Source organism: Notothenia rossii (genome assembly GCF_949606895.1).
Source record: "Notothenia rossii genome assembly, chromosome: 8".
NCBI lineage: Eukaryota > Metazoa > Chordata > Actinopteri > Perciformes > Nototheniidae > Notothenia > Notothenia rossii.
The window spans coordinates 45,576,854-45,597,370 of record NC_136906.1 but is presented as its reverse complement, the minus strand read 5'-3'; the positions used below and the strand labels follow the sequence as shown (position 1 = coordinate 45,597,370).

Here is a 20,517-nt window from a genome sequence, read left to right as displayed (position 1 = left end):
TAGGTAAACTTCATTTTTTTCAAATGTCATACATGTAAATACAAAAAGTCCAGTGAAATCAAATGATAATTTGAAATAATAGTAGGTACGATTAACTCAAACATATGAAGGACTGTAACATAGTCAATAGCATTTTCCCCATCAGTTTAATATTTTGGAATACTATTATTATTTAAAAAAATATTTGTACTGCCAAGAATAGGAATTCACCTACAAAGGATTACAAGAAAAAATGTAATATATAAATAAATGGCTGGACATGATGCATTAATGCGACATGAAGCATTACACAAGTACCTCAACCTTAAATTAATAATAAATTATTGTTACTGTAATTTCAATATTTACATTAGCAGTCATGCTTAAGACTGAAACACTCCTTTTAAACAAAGTATACGAAAATCCAATAAGATAAGACTTGGTTCCACGGAAACATTATTGTCATTGTTTATTTATTTAAAAATATTTTCTAAACAAACCTCCCTGATTCGTTCCCTCAGTAGTTTTTTGTAGGGGAAAGTGTCTGACCCTTGATGAATGGGACATTCTGCAAGGAATTAAAAGATGGTAATAAGTCGAAGTTCAGCAATAACCTCCTAAACATTGCCTAACATCACATTGTGCTCAATTAAACTGTTCAAAATGGCACTGAGACTTTTGATACTGCAAAGTCTTAAACAAAACAAAAGGTGGTGTATTCTAATTGTACCGATGATTGTTTTCTCTCTCTTTAACTAATTCAATGTGCAAAATCAAACACAGTTTCAGTCGATGTAAATAAGATAATTACTAATTAACCCGCACATACCATTAATTGCCACTTTATTCCTCGTTGGTCTTCTTTTCTGTGAGGAAGACACTGAGGAGAGAGCAGGAGTCAGCCCGGAGGAGAGAGCAGGAGTCAGCCCGGAGGAGAGGGCAGGAGTCAGGCCGGAGGAGAGGGCAGGAGTCAGGCCGGAGGAGAGAGCAGGAGTCAGCCCGGAGGAGAGAGCAGGAGTCAGGCCGGAGGAGAGAGCAGGAGTCAGCCCGGAGGAGAGCGCAGGAGTCAGCCCGGAGGAGAGCAGGAGTCAGCCCGGAGGAGAGAGCAGGAGTCAGGCCGGAGGAGAGAGCAGGAGTCAGCCCGGAGGAGAGAGCAAGAGTCAGCCCGGAGGAGAGAGCAGGAGTCAGCCCGGAGGAGAGAGCAGGAGTCAGGCCGGAGGAGAGAGCAGGAGTCAGCCCGGAGGAGAGAGCAGGAGTCAGGCCGGAGGAGAGAGCAGGAGTCAGCCCGGAGGAGAGAGCAGGAGTCAGCCCGGAGGAGAGAGCAGGAGTCAGCCCGGAGGAGAGAGCAGGAGTCAGGCCGGAGGAGAGAGCAGGAGTCAGCCCGGAGGAGAGAGCAGGAGTCAGCCCGGAGGAGAGAGCAGGAGTCAGGCCGGAGGAGAGAGCAGGAGTCAGCCCGGAGGAGAGAGCAGGAGTCAGGCCGGAGGAGAGAGCAGGAGTCAGCCCGGAGGAGAGAGCAGGAGTCAGCCCGGAGGAGAGAGCAGGAGTCAGCCCGGAGGAGAGAGCAGGAGTCAGGCCGGAGGAGAGAGCAGGAGTCAGGCCGGAGGAGAGAGCAGGAGTCAGCCCGGAGGAGAGAGCAGGAGTCAGCCCGGAGGAGAGAGCAGGAGTCAGCCCGGAGGAGAGAGCAGGAGTCAGCCCGGAGGAGTCAGCCCGGAGGAGAGAGCAGGAGTCAGGCCGGAGGACACAGGAGTGAGGAAGAGAGTGAACTCAGTGTCAGTCTCGGTGGTAAGAGGTACAGACAAGTCTGATCCTGGGTCTGCGGCCATTTCTGCCTGTGTGGTACAAGGGCCCTCAGGTTCAACTGCCAAAGTCACTATTGAGAAGAAAAAAAAGTAGACGCATGGTGAGTAAATGACCAAGTATAATCCGCCATATACATTTATAATCTGAGTAATTACAGCTAAAAATGAAACAGCGGAACATCAGTGATTCTGTGTTACAATGGCGTTTGTTAGCAACCAGGAAATGACACCAGTAAGGACAAACAGATGAGAATGCTGCGTGGGGTCTGGGTGCCGTGTTGGCGGGACGTTGGGGGGCTCGCTGCTCCGCCCTTTGAGGCTCGAGGAGCAGACAGTGTGAGCTGGATTACTGGTGTTGTTTCCTGGTTGCTGTGTGGGGTCTGCGAGACAGCGAGGAACTCAGCCTGAGCGCACACACACACACACACACTCACAGCCAGGCTGTGAGTGTGTGCGTGAGGAGATCCGCGGAGCCTCGGCTGAGAAAAGATAAGGCTGAGTGAGTGTGTGTGTGTGAGCCGGTACGTCACTATGCCCGTTACGTCACTATACTCAGGAAGAAAAAAATTGAAAAAGAGCAGCATAGACAGGTATTTTCTGTGTTAGAGTTTTACTCGCTACAGGGTGTACTTTGAGGGTTTGTGACTCTGCAGACCGTTTACATGCAGGAAAAGCTTCATAACACACAAGGGGACGGGTAATAACCAGAAAAGCATGACATGGGCCCTTTAACTGACAAAACAAGACATAACGACATATTTGTACTATTTGGTAAACAGTGATTCACATTTTTTTACATTTAAAACCAGATAACTGAGCAACTAATTTACAAAAAATGTTAACAGATAAATTGCTGAAATATAGCATGCAGATTTGTATACTTTACCATTAATTAGGCTTTCGTAAATCCTCTTTATGGTAACAAGTGCATTGTTACCATCTTCTGTCTCGATTTGCCATGGACAGACGCAATCGGCAAAAACCATTTGTGCCTCTCTTGGCAAGAAGGAGGATGGGACGCCGATCTAACATTTTCCATTTGTGAAGCTGGAACACAATGGACACAAAAAAACAAGAAATATTATGTACACAACATCTCTAAACATTTTCACACACCTAAAGCCATTATAACTCCATTTATTTTGCATAAGTGAAAAATGCACTGATGTGATACGTGTGCACATTGAGGAAGGCACCCCACAATTAACCAGGTGTGATTTTAGACCCCTTTTAGGGGAGCCCCTAAAAAAGAACTGTAAAAAAAAAAGAAGTTTATCGAGCTCGGGTTCACTTTGAGTTTTTTTTACATGGGCATAGTTATTTTTATATGGGTTAGGGATGCCAGCGATTATTCTATTTTTCGAATATTCGTTACAGTCTCCATAATCGAAAATTATTTTTAAAATTCGATTTTATTTATATATATTTTTATTATTATTTATGTATTTCTTTTTTTTCCTGGCTTAGTTTCAATTCGGCGGCGAATAATCAATTAATATTCGCCAGGGCTGTCCGATTTTGATCATGGTCAGTTTCTGGCATGCCTAATATTTGTCCATTTAATTCTCACATTCAGATATCTGAATAAGCTACATTTAGCTTTGAAACATGTCAGCAAGCTATAACCTATATCATTTCAGGTTCAAAGTTCCGCATTAACAGCACTTCAGATGTAAAGCTGGTGTTACAGGGGAATTTTTAAATGACTGTTCGAACACGGCTCAAAGTCAGAGACTCTGGTAAGCTTAATGAAAGTGCTTTTAAGGGCCTCTTTATTAATACTAACTCTTTCCAGGTCTTGATTGTCTTTCAAGCACTATATTAATATGGGCTGGTTTTGATTCTGTGACATTCTTGGTTTTACCATTTATTCAAAAATGTATATGATATTTCATTTATTTTACTTTTGGAAACCATAGTCACATAATTATGTGTTTTCCATACCATGAAGTTCCAAAATAAAATATAAAACACCAAAATGCAGGTTTTTTTGTAAGATATAATTAGAAAAACATGTACATTGAAGCTCTGATTCTAGGAATTACCACTGGCCTGAACTATGTTACTTCTGGTTAAGAAATAATGTTTTACTAAAACTGGGTGCTTGCAAGTACAAACACTATCTAACATCAGTTCGAAAAAATGTGTTATGCCTTTACAGCTTTAAATACAACGGTGACAACAATTTTGCTTAACACATTACATGAAGTGCAGTAATCGTGCACTAGTCTGTACTTCTCACATAAACTTACTTAAGAAATTAGGATTATTTTTAAAAAGTAAATGAGGGCGACTGTTGGAAAGTATAAATCAATTCAGTAATTTAACAATTTGTATAAAAAGATTAAGATCAGGGATTATTTACACACTTTTTTATGATAACTGACATCTGCAAGAGAAAAAAGCTTACCAGTAAATGTGTCGAGTCATACACTTTGTTGACACTGTGGTTTTTCTGTTGCGTGGCCTTCCACTCCTGTGCAACCTTTTCTTTTTGCTTGGAGAGTTTCTCTTTGTAGGGTTGGATGGCACCACATTGTTTGCATTTTTTACTTGCTACTCCTATGCTTTGCCTGCATGTCTGGCACACTTTTTGAGTAGGCATCTGTAACAGAAACACAGATAATGTCAGGGAATACCAAAAATAAGAATACTATACTACAAATGTTTACAGGATTCATGTATTTTATTATATCGTGAAAAATCTTGTTAAAACAATGAACTCATGTTTTTTTATCTTTTAGATAGGATGAACAAAAATCACAAGAGTAAGGAAAACAATGTTATACAGAGTCAGTCACATGTTTAAATTGACTGTTATGGACAACCCTAATCTGTAAATATCTGGTTGATCCAAAAGTTGATGCTCCATCATCACAGAAAATAATACTAAAATCATCATTAGCAGGGGTGTATTGCTAATTCTATAAGTTCTGCACGTGTGCACGCGCAGTTGTGGCTTGTTTTGAAGCTTATGTAACTACTGTCAATTAACACTCCAGCCAGAATCAACAAAGAATGGTCATTTATTAAGTCTGCATTATTGAATAAATGTGTGATTCTTACAGTAAATGCTGCACACAGCTGCGTGATAGTTAAGTGATCAGTGAAGGACCTTTATAAACTAACTCCCTCCTGCTGAGGTACAAAGGTTACTATATAAAAAGTGTGCACATGTATTTAGTATCCTATCCATGTGAATATGTTTTAAGTGGGGGTGGACCTCATGTCCTCTAGGGGGGTCCGGAGGCCCCCGTGAAGTTAAATGCATCAATCTTGTGCACTTGAGGGCAAAATTAACTAAATCTATGGATACATCTGTCAACACCCATATGAAACTTAACTGTATACATTTCAATAATAAAAAAAATGATAAGAATAATACTTTTTTTAAATGTATCTTTGTGCATATTTAACTATTTACTGTTTTGTTTTTTTATGCATTTGTTGTATGTCCAATAGTATGAATTGTAATGATTTCATCGATGTTTTAGATTCATTCGATTTTTTTTAGGGTGCTGTGTGACGTTGAACCTGCGACCTGCAACCTGTGACCTATGAACCTGTATTTGTATACTACCAAAGGAGCTATTGAACCTAAGAACTTGAATTTCCGACTCCTATTGTGGAACATTACAATAATATAAAAGTGTGCCTTGGAAATATGTATTTCCATATATGGTGACCAAACTGTTTCAGACCCACTGAGATAACTTAGACTAAAGTTAACTGTGTAAACATTACATTAGGTACATTAGCCTCTTAGCCTATCCGTTATCATAGCTAGCTAGCACCAGATGCTAACAACCATCCCCGTTTTAGGTGCCGGAGCGGTGTTCCGGCAGTATTACACCCCTGGTCACTCTTCACTTAATAGATAAATAGTATTTAATATAGTTATAAAGAATGTGACGTTTGATAACATTTGGATCAACCGCATGAACCGATGGATCACATAACTTCCATGCTCACGTTAACGTTAGCTGATTCTACTTTTGGCTAATTTAGCTTTGCTATCATTATTCCTAGGTAAACATAGTAATCTTAGTCACTGTACTAGACGACAAAATAAAACAACATAATACATATCCCAAAATGAATATACTTTTGATATCTGACTACTCACGTTTATTAACTTGTCTGGGAAATAAATGGATGTTGTCTGATGCAGTGACGAGTCCAAAACCCCGGTGAGTTAGCATTTGACCACTTCCGGTTCCCTCGCGTCAGAACCAATGAGATTTCTCCATAGGATTTGGGAAAATAGCTCGAAATAAGGTCTGTGGTCGACACAAATTTAAGAGGCGGATCACGTTTTGTTCTACGACAGAAAGCCGTGATTTTTGAAGAGTGTACGTGTCTGAAAAACGATGGTTGTTAACAGAAGTTGTCGAGGACGTTGTACGTCATTACGCCGCCTCCCGTTGATTTAAAACGCGCCCGTGGGTCGTAAAGGTATACAGGCTGACGCACCCGTTGATTGAAAACGCTGCTCTGGGTCGTATTAATGGGTCGGAAAACGAGGAAAACAATCGACCTATTTGGTCGTATTAGTTGGAGGACTTGTTGCATTTAGACTAAATAGACACATTTCTGACAAGTAACCCCCCTAGTGTCAAATATCTGGGCTTTAATGGTAAAGTAACTCTTATTTATAACTTAATTAACAAGGATGATGTTTTGGTTTGCATTTGTTTGAACATACTATGAATTGAAGAATAAAGCATATGTTAACTAAATATAATTGAATCAGCTAAATTAACTGACCAGACCATAATCATATTTCTAATTGTGCATATATATTTCACTCCGGGTTTACTGTGAATGTTTAGGGTTAAAGTCCCGATGTGACACCATGTGTCACAGCAATATTTATGGCATTTGTTTCATATAAATTTCATCAAGAAATGTTTCCACAACAGGTTAAATGTAATCAGAATCAGAATACCTTTATTCGTCCCACAGAGGGGACATTTACATTTGTTACAGCAGAAAAGAGTCGAAGACAGCTTAATGTTTAACAAATGACATGTCATGTAAGCATTTTTATTCTTAAATGGCTTGAATATTAACTTTAGCAACAAAAAACCTTTCCAAATCTAGCTAGTTCTGTCACATGTTTTAGCCTGACACATGGACATCTTGGACATGTTGTTATGGGAAGACAAAAGCAAATGACAAGGACCATGACCCCAGAATGTTCAGTGTGTGTCACTTAGGGACTTCATGAGATAAAAAAGGCTAAAGCTGTATAAGGAACTTTCCAGAACATTTACATTTCATGTGACACCCGTGCAGTGGTGTAGTCCAGGGTATACGCAGGTATACGGCGTATACCCACTTATTTTTCAGACAGCATTATTTAGTAGTGGCTCAATGTCATTTCATAGTACTGTGAAGACTCATGACACAAACCTACTCTGCCTCATATTGGCTAACTCTATGCCTTCGCTGGTTAGATTGGTCAGGTTTTCAGCGCGAGAACTGATTAAAAACCAATCAGAGGCAGAGTAGGGCGGGTCTTAATAAGGGAAAAAAACTGCATATAGACAAATGTTAATTTACTTTCAACTATTTGCCATTACAAAAATTGTATGAACTGTTAAAATGAAGCGAGCCATTCAGACTAAAATTTCCTTTTACAATAAACGTCCTTGTGGAACTACATCGGCCAGCAGCTCAGCTACAGATAGTGAGGCTAGAACACCGGAGCTGTTAGCTGATAGCCCTGTTATCATCAGCCCTGACATCAGCCCAACACCTGCGCTCCCTCCGTCCCCCTCATCCGTTGAAGAGGATGCTGACAGGGAAGGAGATGAAGACGACAATAACGGTGGGTCTCACTTCTATATTTTAAGATTTTTGTAACAAATCGTAGCTAGTGTTAGAAATTAAAATCAATGTTTTAATGGGGAAATGTAGTTTAAACATGCCGTCAGTTTTAATGCTCTTTTATTCTGAAAAACCAGAAATTCTTGTGTACAAGCAGTTAAGCTTTTATTCTGAAAATCCTTCATCTCCGGTTAGCATTTAGCATGTGGCTAATATACGATTTCCTGAAGAGGTGAATTTAGTAGCGAAATGATATAGAGTGGTGCAAACCGAAGCCTACTGATTTAACACTACAACTATAGATGTCGAGATACTACCATGCTGAATATTAAATGAAGGTACAGTTTATTTGAATACATTATTGTTTACAGACGAGAGTAGCATGTGACAACATCCGGAATGACCGGAAACCAAACGAGCCGAGAAGTATTGTTTAGAGTATTGATTACAGCGTTTAGAATGTGTTAAATGAAAAGTGATGAAAGAGAATATGAGGAGAAACGACGTGTTAAGCATATATTGAATGTGAAAAGAACCTATCCTCTGTTTAAATGCAATAACGGACATTGGAGACGAGGTGAGCCGGCTGGCGGGGAGGAGCCAGCAGACGATATATAAACAGCACCGGAGGAGAGATCCACTCTCTTCTCTTCCCTATCGAGGAGAGCCAGATCACAGCTGTTTGTCTGACTGAACAATATCATGCTTGTGACCAACCCGCGCCTTTTTAAATTAAAGTACCCAATTGAACTTTCACAGAGACTCCATTTAGTCTCCTATTTTAAAGCTTCTCTCCTGGTCGGGAGAATAACGAACACAGTTAACAGTGTCTGCCCCAACTTTATTTTCCCGACATTTACATTTATCTTGTACACAAAATCCATCCCCATACACCAGAGATAGCCTGAAGGCTTTTCAAGAGCATAGCTAGGTACCACGCAATCTGAAGAACGTTAGCGCTTAGCTCACGTTAGCTAACATAATGCTAAGATCATCGTGTGTTTGGTGACGTGACACAGCTATCTGCTTAATTGTAACATTAGCTGTGGCAACTGAAGATTAGTGTTTTGGATTGTCAGCGTTTTCCTGTCAAATGGAGATAAAAAATTAGCTAGCTAGCACTAGCAGCTACATAATTTGAGGTCAAATGTAGCTAGTGCTAATTTATAGGAGACTGCACAATCTGAGGGTAGATGTTGGCTGCCAGTGGTCTCTTCTAATTAAAGACAGCCATTTATCCCGCCGATCTACCTCTTTTAGGATTGAATAAAGTCTTATATCTGTGTTACTTTGGCGACTGTTGTTTCAGCCAACAGCTTAAAAATAGCAAGGGCATTTTGACCTTGTGCGACGCACAGCCAGATTCGGGCATAGCGACGCTACGTGGAATCCACGAATTTGGATACATTATGAAAACGGGTACTTTTATTTTGAAGGCAGGATGCGGTAGGAAGTAAAAGACGTATATGACGGTAAAAGTTTAAAAGTGCGTCTTCCTCACGAAAGGAAACGTGCTGTTGTTTACCAAGGACCTGGTTGAAAAGGGCACAAGGTTTGTCTGTGTTTAGGTCTAATTTGTGTGCAACATTGAGTCACGTCATAACGCCTTTTCTTAGAAGAGTTTTCACACTTTGTATTGACACAGCCATGGATAAAGCTACAGCTAGGCCCTGTGTAATTGACTATTTGACTATTTGGGGGCTAAAATGAAAAAATCTAATAATGCAGATTATGAAGGTGACAACTTTACACTTTTGAATAGGTTATGGTCATTGTTTCCCTTTTATAGCCTATAATTCAATAACTTTTGTTGTTCTTCCCTTAGACATCAATAATGACTGGCCTGACCTGTGGACTGTCAATCAAAAAGAGGATTTTAAATCCAAGAACCCCTGGTTGGGATCCAAAAACAAAAAACTTGGTAAGTTTAGGTATCTTGTTAGTTTAGGTAGCTTCTGAAACAGTGGACACACATTAATATTGTGTGCGTGTGTGTGTCCTTTTATGTATATGGGAAAAATAGACCATGCACACATACAGCTGTGGATACAGTAGTTACATTGTATGTTTATGCTTCACAGGATGTCTGGTTTGTAGCAGTGTGAACTCCATTGGGATCAACAAGGAGCAAGGTGTATCACTCTCAAGAGAATGGATGAACTTTGAAATTCAAGTGTCTTCTCAGGGAAGTAGAGAAACAAGTCTGTCAGTCTTGAGAAATAAGATCAGGAAACATGCTTTGTCCAAGGCACACTCTCAGGCTGTGAAGGTGGCAGAACAACAAAAAGAATCGGCCATTGAGAATGCAGTGGAGGTTATGACTGAGTCCTACAAGAAGGAAACTGATGCTGTGTTCCGAACAGCCTACCATTTGGCCAAAAAGAACAGACAATTTTCTGACCATGAGAGCCTCATTGAGCTGCAGGAACTGAATGGTGTTAAGATGGGCTCAATACTTCATTCACGTTACAGTGCAACACAAATCATACAACATGTTGCCAGTGAGATGCAGAGCAAAATTGTGAGTAACATAATAGCATCATCCACGAAGTTAGCTGTCCTTATTGACGAGGCCTCTTCTTTAAGTCACAAACCTGTCATGACAGTTTCTGTAAAAGCGTCAATTGAAGGAGCAAGCCCTGAGTTCATTTTCCTTGATCTAGTTGAATTAGACAATCAGAGAGCAGATGGCATAGAACAGGCTTTACTCACCTGTTTAATGAAGGCTGGCTTTACAGAAGAGTGGCTTCTTGAAAACTGGGTAACATTTGTGTCTGATGGAGCCAGTGTCATTCTAGGAAAGAAGTCAGGAGTAGCAACCAGGTTGACCTCAAGATTCCCAAGGCTCTTTGTGTTGCACTGTATGAACCATAGGCTGGAACTAGCTGTGTCAAATGCTGTTGATGAGGTGACGGGTGTCAACCACTTTAAAATATTTATGCAGAAGCTATATTCACTTTATAGTATGTCGAACAAAAATGAGCGTGAACTCAAAGATGCAGCAGCTGAAGTAGGCTCACAACTTCTTCGCATTGGCAGAGTTTTAGATGTACGCTGGGTGGACAGTAGCTTTCGTACTGTTCGTGCTGTGTGGACATCCCTGGGAGGTCTTGTGCAGCACTTTAAGAATGCGTCTTCCGATGAGATGAGGTCCACCAAAGAGAAACAAATGTACAGAGGTTTATTATACCGTCTTCAAAGTCCTGAATTTATCTGTGACCTTGGGCTCATGTATGACACTCTCCATGAACTAAGTGTCCTGTCACTGGAGCTTCAAGCTCATTCTATAACTCTCCTCAGAGCAGAGCATCTGCTGAAACGCTCAATCAGAGTGATACAGTCTTTCAAAGAGAGTCCAGGTGAAAAATACTGTGAGGCTTTAGAGGCAAAAGAGGCTGGGGAGTATCGCTCTATAGCTCTAGTAGGAAATGCAAAGCTGAAGTCAATCAATCCAGGCCAGTTCTTACAAAGCCTTGTGAACAATCTTGAGCAACGCTTGTCTTTCGAAGATGCGGTCATCAAGGACTTCAGCATCCTTGATCAGAGTAAATGGCCATCAAGCCCCAGCATTCGCCATGGTGAAGACCAGGTTAAGCGACTGTGCAAGCGATTTCACTTGTGCACAGACCAAGCACTGAATGGGATGCGAGACCTACTGGAAGAGCCCAATAGTGAGCCCAAGGACCTAAAACCACTCATGAACTGTATGAAGACATTCCCTGTCAGCACAGCAGAGTGTGAGAGGAACTTTAGCCTTATGAACAATATAAGCTCAGACAAAAGGGCTGTACTACTGATCTCAAACATATCAAACTTGATGATGATTAATATCAACGGCCCCCCTACTTCTATGTTTGATCCTCAAAAGTATATGAGGACCTGGTTGAAGAGACACCGTGCTGCCACTTCTATGCGTTCAAGGCAATGCGGTGTGAAAACTCCTGCAGAAAGCAAGTCTGTCTGGAAAATACTGTAATATGAGCACTTACTTAGAAACCCAGCACTGGGTTGAGAGAGTCACTTTGGTTTTCATGGATATGTTGTAAAATGTATATATTTTTGTTCATTGTTAACTATATATTGTTCTTTTGTAACATATCGTTTTGAATTTATTGTTGAATTATTTGAATGATGATATTCAATATTTGTGGTGATATTTATTTATATATATGGTGATATTTATCTATATTGCCAAAAGTATTGGGTCACCTGCCTTGATGTGCATATGAACTTAAGTGACATCCCATTCTTAATCCATAGGGTTTCATATGACGTCCGTCCACCCTTTGTATCTATAACAGCTTCAACTCTTATGGGAAAGCTTTCCACCAGGTTTAGGAGTGTGTTTATGGAAATATTTGACCATTCTTCCAGAAGCGGCAACTGAAGTTGGATGAAGAGACTGGCTTTCAGGCTGTGCTCCTAATTCATCCCAAGGGTGTTCTATTGGTTTGAGGTCAGGACTCTGTGCAGGCCAGTCAAGTTCATCCACACCAAACTCTGTCATCCATGTCTTTATGGACCTTGCTTTGTGCACTGGTGCACGGTCATGTTGGAACATGAAGGGGCCATTCCCAAACTGTTTTCAAAGTTGGGAGTATGGAATTGTCCAAAATCTCTTGGTTAAATTACCTCACAAATGCGCTTCTGGAAGAATGGTCAAAAATTCCCATAAACACACTCCTAAACCTTGTGGAACGCTCTGCTTATTTATATAACAAATAATTCACTCATGAGAAGGAACGACAGATGTCCCGTAATGTAGTGGAGTAAAAGTAAGATATTTTACTTTGAAATGTAGTGGAGTAAAAGTAAAAAGTCCCCCAAAATGGAAATACTTAAGTAAAGTACAGATACTTCAAAAAAGTACTTAAGTACAGTAACGAATTACATTTACTTCGTTACTGTCCACCACTGTGTGTAAGTAATACTGAGTAACTATACTGGGTTAATATTTTTGGGGTGAACTAAATAGAGTATGTCACTATAAAACAGGGCGATAATCCTTTGCACTATGGGCTGCTTAAAAAAAATTGCAAAACTAAAAGTATACCCACTTCTCCAGGGACCACGACACCACTGCACCCGTGTCTAAGCAATTCTGTCTGCCTTCCGTGTTCCTGTTGTTATTTACTTCCTTTCTGCCATCTTCTGATGATTTATCTGTTAGTTTGTGTGTTTAATTCCCATGCATCAAGGTTATTTTCATGTATGTAATTGTTTTTCCTGCACAGTGTAGAGTCTTGTTGTGATGAGAGGGATACAGGTATTTCATAAAATAAACGTGCTCCCCGGAGGTTAGCTACAGAATTGATATCACAATTTAATCGGAGCTGATCACAAGTTGTCATGACTGATCCAGTCATCTCGATGAGCGTTCGGGCTGTGAATAAACAACTTGTGTTTTACTTTTAGGCTGTCTGAAGGTATGGACAGCTATCAAAGCTACTATACATCACATTAAGAACGATGAACAAATGAAAGTCGGACACAAATATATAATTTAAATGATTTATTGAAGTTTGCAATGTTTTGAACAGAAATCCACACAGTCACCTACTTTGTAATGTTCGATACCTCCCTGTAAGCGTCACGATATCGGCCTCTCACCCACAACCTCATATACGAGTACTGAATGTGCAGCAAAGTGATCTTAGGAAGGCAGATATAGCAAAAGATGAACGTAAACGACAAACGATGTTTCTTTGCTGGTAAGTCAACAATGGGTCCTCAATGTACACGCCCCGGATTCCTATGACGAAAATAATAGAATGTCGCCAGTTGTCATGACTCAACTTATACTGCAACACCGGCTCTCTGTTCGGCTAAGAATTGCAGCTTGTTAGCCCCCGCCATGGCTTTGAAATGGATGTCATTTGTGGATAAGTATAGGGGACTTGAAGATTGTTTTTTGTTAAGGCCGAGCAAGTGTTAAAGTGATTCTATCCTTGCAACATTTTTCTGGTTCAGCTCACGCTAAACCTGCCCAGATACAGAGGGGGTGCCTCGCGCCATTGAAGGAGTAAAATGCTAACTGTGTTCAGAAATAGCATTTATATTGTGTACAAATGCTATGTTCCACTCTTGAAATGGAGACAAATTTGTATTTCTGCTTTTTAGAAAATATTTTATAGAAAAGAAAGGAATATATTTAGTTTATTTTATTGAACTATGGTGCCCATAAACTACATGTCCCACAATGCATTTCGTTCTGTGACTTGCGCACTGAAGTGTCTTAATATCAGCCGTTTCTAGCAGCGGGAACAGTCGGTGTTCAAGGCACTTAAAAAGGTTGATCTTTGATTGATGAGATTATTGTTATTTAATCTAATAAATTAATGGGATGTATGTAATTATAACACAGGGAAAGGTTACTGTTCACCCACAATAATAACTAAGATGGGCTATGGTTGTAATTGTTAGATATTTATATTATAATAAAATTAATAATATTTATACATGAACAATAATTTTTCCTAAACTTCTGCTTTCAGAGGTAGTCAAGTTATTACTAAAAAAACAATAATAATCCACTGAATAGTCTATGGAAAATAACTGCAAGCGAATAATCAACAATTACAACCATTGTACAATTTCTTTTAAGTTTGGTTAAAACAAATAATAGTTTTTTCATTGATATATTTGGCATGCACGTAGACACAAAAATGCTCTATGTGGATGCACACTAACCTTTCCCTGTTATTATTACATGCATCCCATGAATTTATTAGATTGAATATGCCTCATCAATCAAAGATGAACATTTCAAGTTGTTTATTTATTTAGATGAAGTACTATTTAAGTCTTTATCATATGAATTAAGGGAAAATATTGTAATTGTGAAAGCCAAGGCTTGTAGTTTATGGGCAACGTGACTGTTGTAATTGTGTGCATCTTATTCTTTGTCATGTTCTCAGTTCTTATTACTTTATTAAGGCCTGCTTCATAATGTACCTAAATGTGTGTTCTCTATTACAGACAGATTTTCAAAGATTTCCATTTTGCTGCAACTGGATGAAGTGGACTTGTAAGATGTGCAGGTTTCCCAGTTACAATGAGAAGGCAACATGCACAGTTGCAGACTGTTGGTAGAATATTTTCTATATGTCTGTGTCTCCTCAGATTCAGGCAGAGTTCCAGAGAATTGTCACTACGGACCTGCTTTCATCGTTTCTGGATGGACTTGATGGCCTGGCATTGCTGGAGGTCTACAAAGGTGCATCCAGGACTGGAAAGAAGCCGGCACTAAAAGGCCTTTTGGACTGCCTTGAGAAAGATGTAAGTGGAGATGCTGATGACCATAATTTAGCCACCATTTGTTTGCTACAAATGTTTATATCCCACTGCATTTGTTGTCCTGCAGGACACAAATGAGAGGAGGAGGACTGCTGCTCTCTTGGGACTATCACACTACATGTCTGGCGAAAATCAGAAAAATGTCATCAGGATGTGTGATGTAAGATCATAACTGTCTTGAATTACTTTATGTAATTACATTACATTACATTACATTGCATTTAGCTGACGCTTTTGTCCAAAGCGACTTACAATAAGTGCATTCGACCAGGAAGATACAACCTTTAAGAAAACAGAATCATATAAGTACATCAGGTTTCATAGAGCCAAACATTTCAAGTGCTACTCAACTGGCATTTAGAAAGCCAGCCCTTTATTAGTATATAAGTGCTTTGTTAGTAATTCTATCGCTCGAAGTGGACTCTAAAGAGATGAGTTTTCAGTTTGCGTCGGAAGATGTGTAAGCTATCTGCTGTCCTGATTTCAATGGGGAGCTCATTCCACCATTTTGGAGCCAGGATAGCAAACCCACGTGTTTTTGCTGACGGGAACTTGGGTCCCCCTCGCAGTGCGGGTGCAGCGAGCTGTTTGGCTGATGCAGAGCGGAGTGCACGTGCTGGGGTGTACGGTTTAACCATGTCCTGGATGTAGGAAGGGCCAGATCCATTCGCAGCATGGTACGCAAGTACCAGTGTCTTGAAGTGGATTCTGCAGTTACTGGAAGCCAGTGAAGGGAGCGGAGGAGCGGTGTGGTGTGGGAGAATTTGGGAAGGTTGAAGACCAGACGAGCCGCTGCATTCTGGATGAGCTGCAGAGGTCGGATGGCACATGCAGGTAGACCAGCCAGGAGGGAGTTGCAGTAGTCTAGGCGTGAGATGACGAGAGCCTGGACCAGAATCTGCGCTGATGTCTGGGTCAGCTGGGGACGTATCCTCCTGATGTTGTAAAGCGTGTATCTGCAGCAGCGGGTTGTAGCAGCGATGTTTGCAGTGAAGGACAGTTTGTTATCTAGGACCACACCCAGATTCCTTGCAGTCTGAGTCGGGGAAACAACAGAGGTGCCGATGTTGATTGTTAGGTCAAGAGTGGGACAATCTTTTCCCGGAAGGAAGAGCAGTTCAGTCTTGTCAAGGTTGAGCTTGAGGTGATGAGCAGACATCCACCGAGAGATGTCTGCTAGGCAAGCAGAGATGCGTGCGACGACCTGGGTCTCTGAGCGGGGAAAGGACAGAATTAGTTGGGTGTCGTCAGCGTAGCAGTGGTATGAAAAACCATGCGGGCTAATGACAGACCCGAGCGAGTTTGTGTACAGGGAGAAGAGGAGGGGACCAAGAACCGAGCCCTGAGGGACCCCTGTAGTTAATTGACAAGGGTCGGACTCGGACCCTCTCCAAGTAACCCTGTAGGTGCGGTCGTTGAGGTATGAGGTGAGGAGGGAAAGTGCAGTGCCTGAAACTCCAAGTTCTTGGACAGTGCGAAGGAGGATCCGATGGTTCACCGTGTCGAATGCAGCAGACAGGTCCAGAAGGATGATGACAGAGGAGAGGGAGGCTGCTTTAGCAGTGTGCAGTTTGTCAGAGACAGCAAGGAGAGCAGTTTCTGTTGAGTGACCTGCCTTGAAACCAGACTGGTGCGGATCCAGAAGGTTGTTCTGATGGAGATAAGAGGAGAGTTGTTTAAAGACAGCGCGTTCAAGTGTTTTAGACAGGAACGGGAGGAGAGAGATGGGCCTGTAGTTAATAACATCAGACGGGTTGAGAGTGGGTTTCTTAAGGAGAGGGTTTACTCTTGCCTCCTTGAGACTGTTTGGAAAGTGACCAGAAGTTAGAGAAGTGTTGATGAAATGGGTGAGAAATGGTAGAATATCAGGAGCGATAGTCTGAAGGAGGTTTGAGGGGATAGGGTCCAGAGAACAGGTGGTAGGACGGGCAGAGGTAACGAGGGTAACAACCTCACTTGGAGAGAGAGGGGAGAAGGAGGTCAGTGTGTGGGTGAAGGGAGGGTCTGGTGACCCAGAGGTGAAGGAGGTCAGTGTGTGGGTGAAGGGAGGGTCTGGTGACCCAGCGGTGAGTAAAGGTGAGTCAGAAAAAGAAGAGCGAATATCATCAACCTTTTTTTCAAAATGGTTAACAAAGTCGCTTGACAGAAGGGAGGAGGGGGGAGGTGCTTTGGGGGGGTCCAAGAGGGTGGAGAAGATAGAAAATAGTTTTTGGGGATTGGAATAGGAAGATTGGATCTTATCTTGAAAGAAAGTGCTTTTTGCCTGAGAGATGGAAGCAGAGAAAGAGGAGAGGAGAGCCTGATAGGTTAGGAGGTCGTCATGGTGTTTGGATTTCCACCATTTCCGCTCTGCTGCCCGAAGGATGGTTCTATTAGCACGCAGTGCATCATTTAGCCAGGGAGCAGGAGGGGACTGACGAGCCGGCCGCGATGTGAGAGGACAGAGAAAGTCCAGAGAGGATGAGAGAGTCGAGAGGAGAGTTTTTGCAGCAGTGTTTGGAGGCAGGAGTTGGAACGAGTCAGAGGAAGGGAGGGCTGAGAGCACCGATGAGGCAAAGGTAGAGGGGGAGAGGGAACGGAGGTTACGGCGGACAGGAGCAGAGTTAGAAGAGATTAGGTTGTTATGTTTGGAAAGGGGTAGAGAGAATGAAATGAAGAAGTGATCGGATGTGTGGAGCGGGTTTACAGAGAGGTTAGAAGTAGAGCAGTTCCTTGAGAATATGAGATCAAGGACATTGCCAGCTTTATGAGTTGGTGGGGATGGAGACAGTGAGAAAGCAAAGGTGGTTAACAGAGATGTTAGTTCAGATATCTTCCCTGTCTGGAGGTTGAAATCTCCGAGAAGTACAGCGGGAGGGCCAGTTTCAGGGATGTGTGAGAGGAGATTATCTAACTCCTCCAAGAAGTCCCCCAAGGCGCCTGGTGGACGGTAGAGAACAACAATGGTTAATTGTATAGGATGGGTTACTGTGACGGCATGGAATTCAAAGGTGGAAGGAGTGAAATTAGGTAGCTTGAAGAGGGAAAAGCTCCATTTGGGAGAGAGCAGGAGACCAGTGCCACCTCCTCTGCCAGAGGGTCTGGGTGTATGGGAGAAGGAATATGCTGTGGAGAGAGCTGCTGGGGTGGATGTGTTGGATGGAGTGATCCAGGTCTCCGTGAGAGCAAGGAAATCCAGAGACTGCAGGGAAGCGTAGCCAGAGATGAAGTCAGCCTTAGGGACAGCTGACTGGCAGTTCCACAGGCCCCCTGAAACGAGATGTTGGATCTCAGTGGAGCATGTGGGATAGACGAGAGCAGGCCGGTGAGATCGATTAGGAGAAACACGGGGCCAGTGATAATTGCGAGAAGACACATGAACAGGAATGCAGAAAATACACATGATTATAGCATGAGGGGCTAGAGAACCCAAGAGAATTGAATAAAACTAAATAACACCAGCGATACTTGGCGCAATCAGAGTACGATTTGCCTCCTCTTTGCCTCCCACAGGACTCTTAATGTCTTTGTCAGTCTTCGTCTGGCTGACGCTGAAGCTGACGCTCCAGGAAAACGCAACCTAAGATGGATACCTGATTGCTCAGTTCTCACAGCTTTGGGGGCACGCCCCTGTAATTAGTTAACTATTTTCTGCTGATGGGCGACAGCAGAGTCTTCCTACCTATTGGAATGCACACTTGAGGGGCGTGACTCACTGAGACCTGAGTTACGCCTGGAGTTGAGCAGATCTGAGATTTTAAAATCTCTCAGAAATCGCCGTTTTAGCTACAATAACTACAGAACAATTATACAGAGTAGAATAAATGAAACAGAGAAGTCTATTTAAACAAGAATATAACTTACAGTGATTGCTGAGTCAGTATCGATAGTGTCCTCACCGAGTCTGGAAGCACACTGAGTTATTCTGATTTGAAATGCGCTATTTAAAATGTTTTTCAACTGGGAAGCGTGTTGCACTTCACGCAATCAGCAGAGTCTTCCTACCTATTGGAATGCACACTTGAGGGGCGTGACTCACTGAGACCTGAGTTACGCCTGGAGTTGAGCAGATCTGAGATTTTTTAATTGTACATTTTAACATAAATCACCCTGTGCACAAAGTTTCCATCAAAAGTAATGTTTACAATTACCTTAATTTAACTAAAATAATTGCAATAAAGAATGATACATTTAATATAAACAAAAACAGCAAGAAAACGTAACTATTAAATAATATAAATAAATATAAAGCTCAAACTGAAAAGAGAGGCAGTTGAAATGATGTTCCATCACATTGCACTTTTACACTGAACTGTAGATTTTAGCTTCTATGTTTATAGCAGAAGCCTCTTAATTAGCTTTGTAGAGAAAAAGTACTTGTAGTACACTGAGCTCACTTTTATTTCTCCTTTTTTAAGGCTCATGGAGACACTCTCGAGGAAGCCATGAAGGTGATGCAAGTTGGTCTACTCATAGGCTACGAAGGTGAATGGGATGCCTTTCCTCAGCAGATCTTCAATGTGGCAGTTGTGGTCGAGGAGAAACTTGTGCTCCACAACCTGAAAGATGTGGCTTTGCGATGCTTCTTGGACTAATATATTGCTTCAATCTTCAGTATACTCTGGAAATGAAATATTCATTTGAGTTTATCCAGAGGGTTGCTATGAAGATACAGCCAGACCAAGCCTCTGCCAAAATACATGGACTAAAAAACAAACCAGGTACGAGGTAGATCATCAAAGAGTGTAGAAAGTGAGCTCAATTTGGTGTTGTCCATTTGTATGTTCCAGTATTTTGTGTCTCGACAGTGACATGTTTTTAAAAAAATAAAATGTTTTAGGTTAGTGAGAATTCCATTTATGTTGGAAGTGTTATGAATAAACTTGCATTTTAAGAGGACATCTAATGTTCATTTCAGTATTTACTAGTGTCTTGAAAGAGTCCTCTCCTGCTGATGTTCAGAAAGCTCTCTATTTGTTTCGTACTGTTTGTGCTGCACCCTCTGTCCTATTTGTAAAATTAATAACATAAATGTGATAATTTGTATGCATGTATCTGTTGTATACTGTATGTTTATACTTGAAAAATAAAAATATTTCAGCATCTGAAGTAACTTCAAGCCTTATAGGTGATCACAGCTAACTGCCTGCCGTCAGATTTCATTTAAAAAACAGGTCTGATTTTAAACTTGTATCTTCAGTAGACTCGATTACTGCAATGTTGTATTCACAGGCCTCACTGCTTTCACACCGTCTACAGTTTGATTTGCATAGAGGGAGCTCTGGCTGAATAGCCAGCGATTAGGTGTGGCCCATTTATCATAGGTGATCAGAGCTACGTGTGATTCACATGGGGGGATGGGCACATAAGGCACACACACACACCTGTAATTGCCTGCCGTCTGATTTTAAGACTTTCTGCGCTCATAAAGAATGATAGGAATAATGCGTATTGAACTGGTTTCATTCATTAGTGAATTTATTTAACACTAGAACCGCCAATCGGGTCCATTTGTGTGATGTGGTGTGTGTGCAATGTAACTTTTTTCAATAAAATATTAAAGTCTCACAGTCCGTGACTTTTCCTGAAAGTGTGTTATGTAGCACCCTATGTTTTAAAAAATTGCATTCTA

The 20,517-nt window shown here is 41.4% G+C and overlaps 1 protein-coding gene across 2 annotated transcripts; it reads left to right on the top strand.

Moving 5' to 3' along the window:
- The first annotated feature begins 7,192 nt into the window (after positions 1-7,192).
- Positions 7,193-20,029, top strand: LOC307014676 (uncharacterized protein). Of its 2 annotated transcripts, XR_013801291.1 has the most exons (6): positions 7,193-7,611; positions 9,436-9,531; positions 14,589-14,637; positions 14,733-14,888; positions 14,974-15,066; positions 19,304-20,029. XR_013801291.1 is itself a non-coding variant. In XM_079642747.1 (5 exons), the coding sequence occupies exons 1-5, from the start codon at positions 7,943-7,945 to the stop codon at positions 19,478-19,480; spliced, it is 528 nt and encodes a 175-aa protein (XP_079498873.1). In that variant the 5' UTR covers positions 7,768-7,942; the 3' UTR covers positions 19,481-20,029. The 2 variants fall into 2 exon arrangements, 1 of the variants encoding a protein (XP_079498873.1); XM_079642747.1 differs by lacking the exons at positions 7,193-7,611; positions 14,589-14,637 and adding an exon at positions 7,768-7,948.
- The last annotated feature ends 488 nt before the right edge of the window (positions 20,030-20,517 follow it).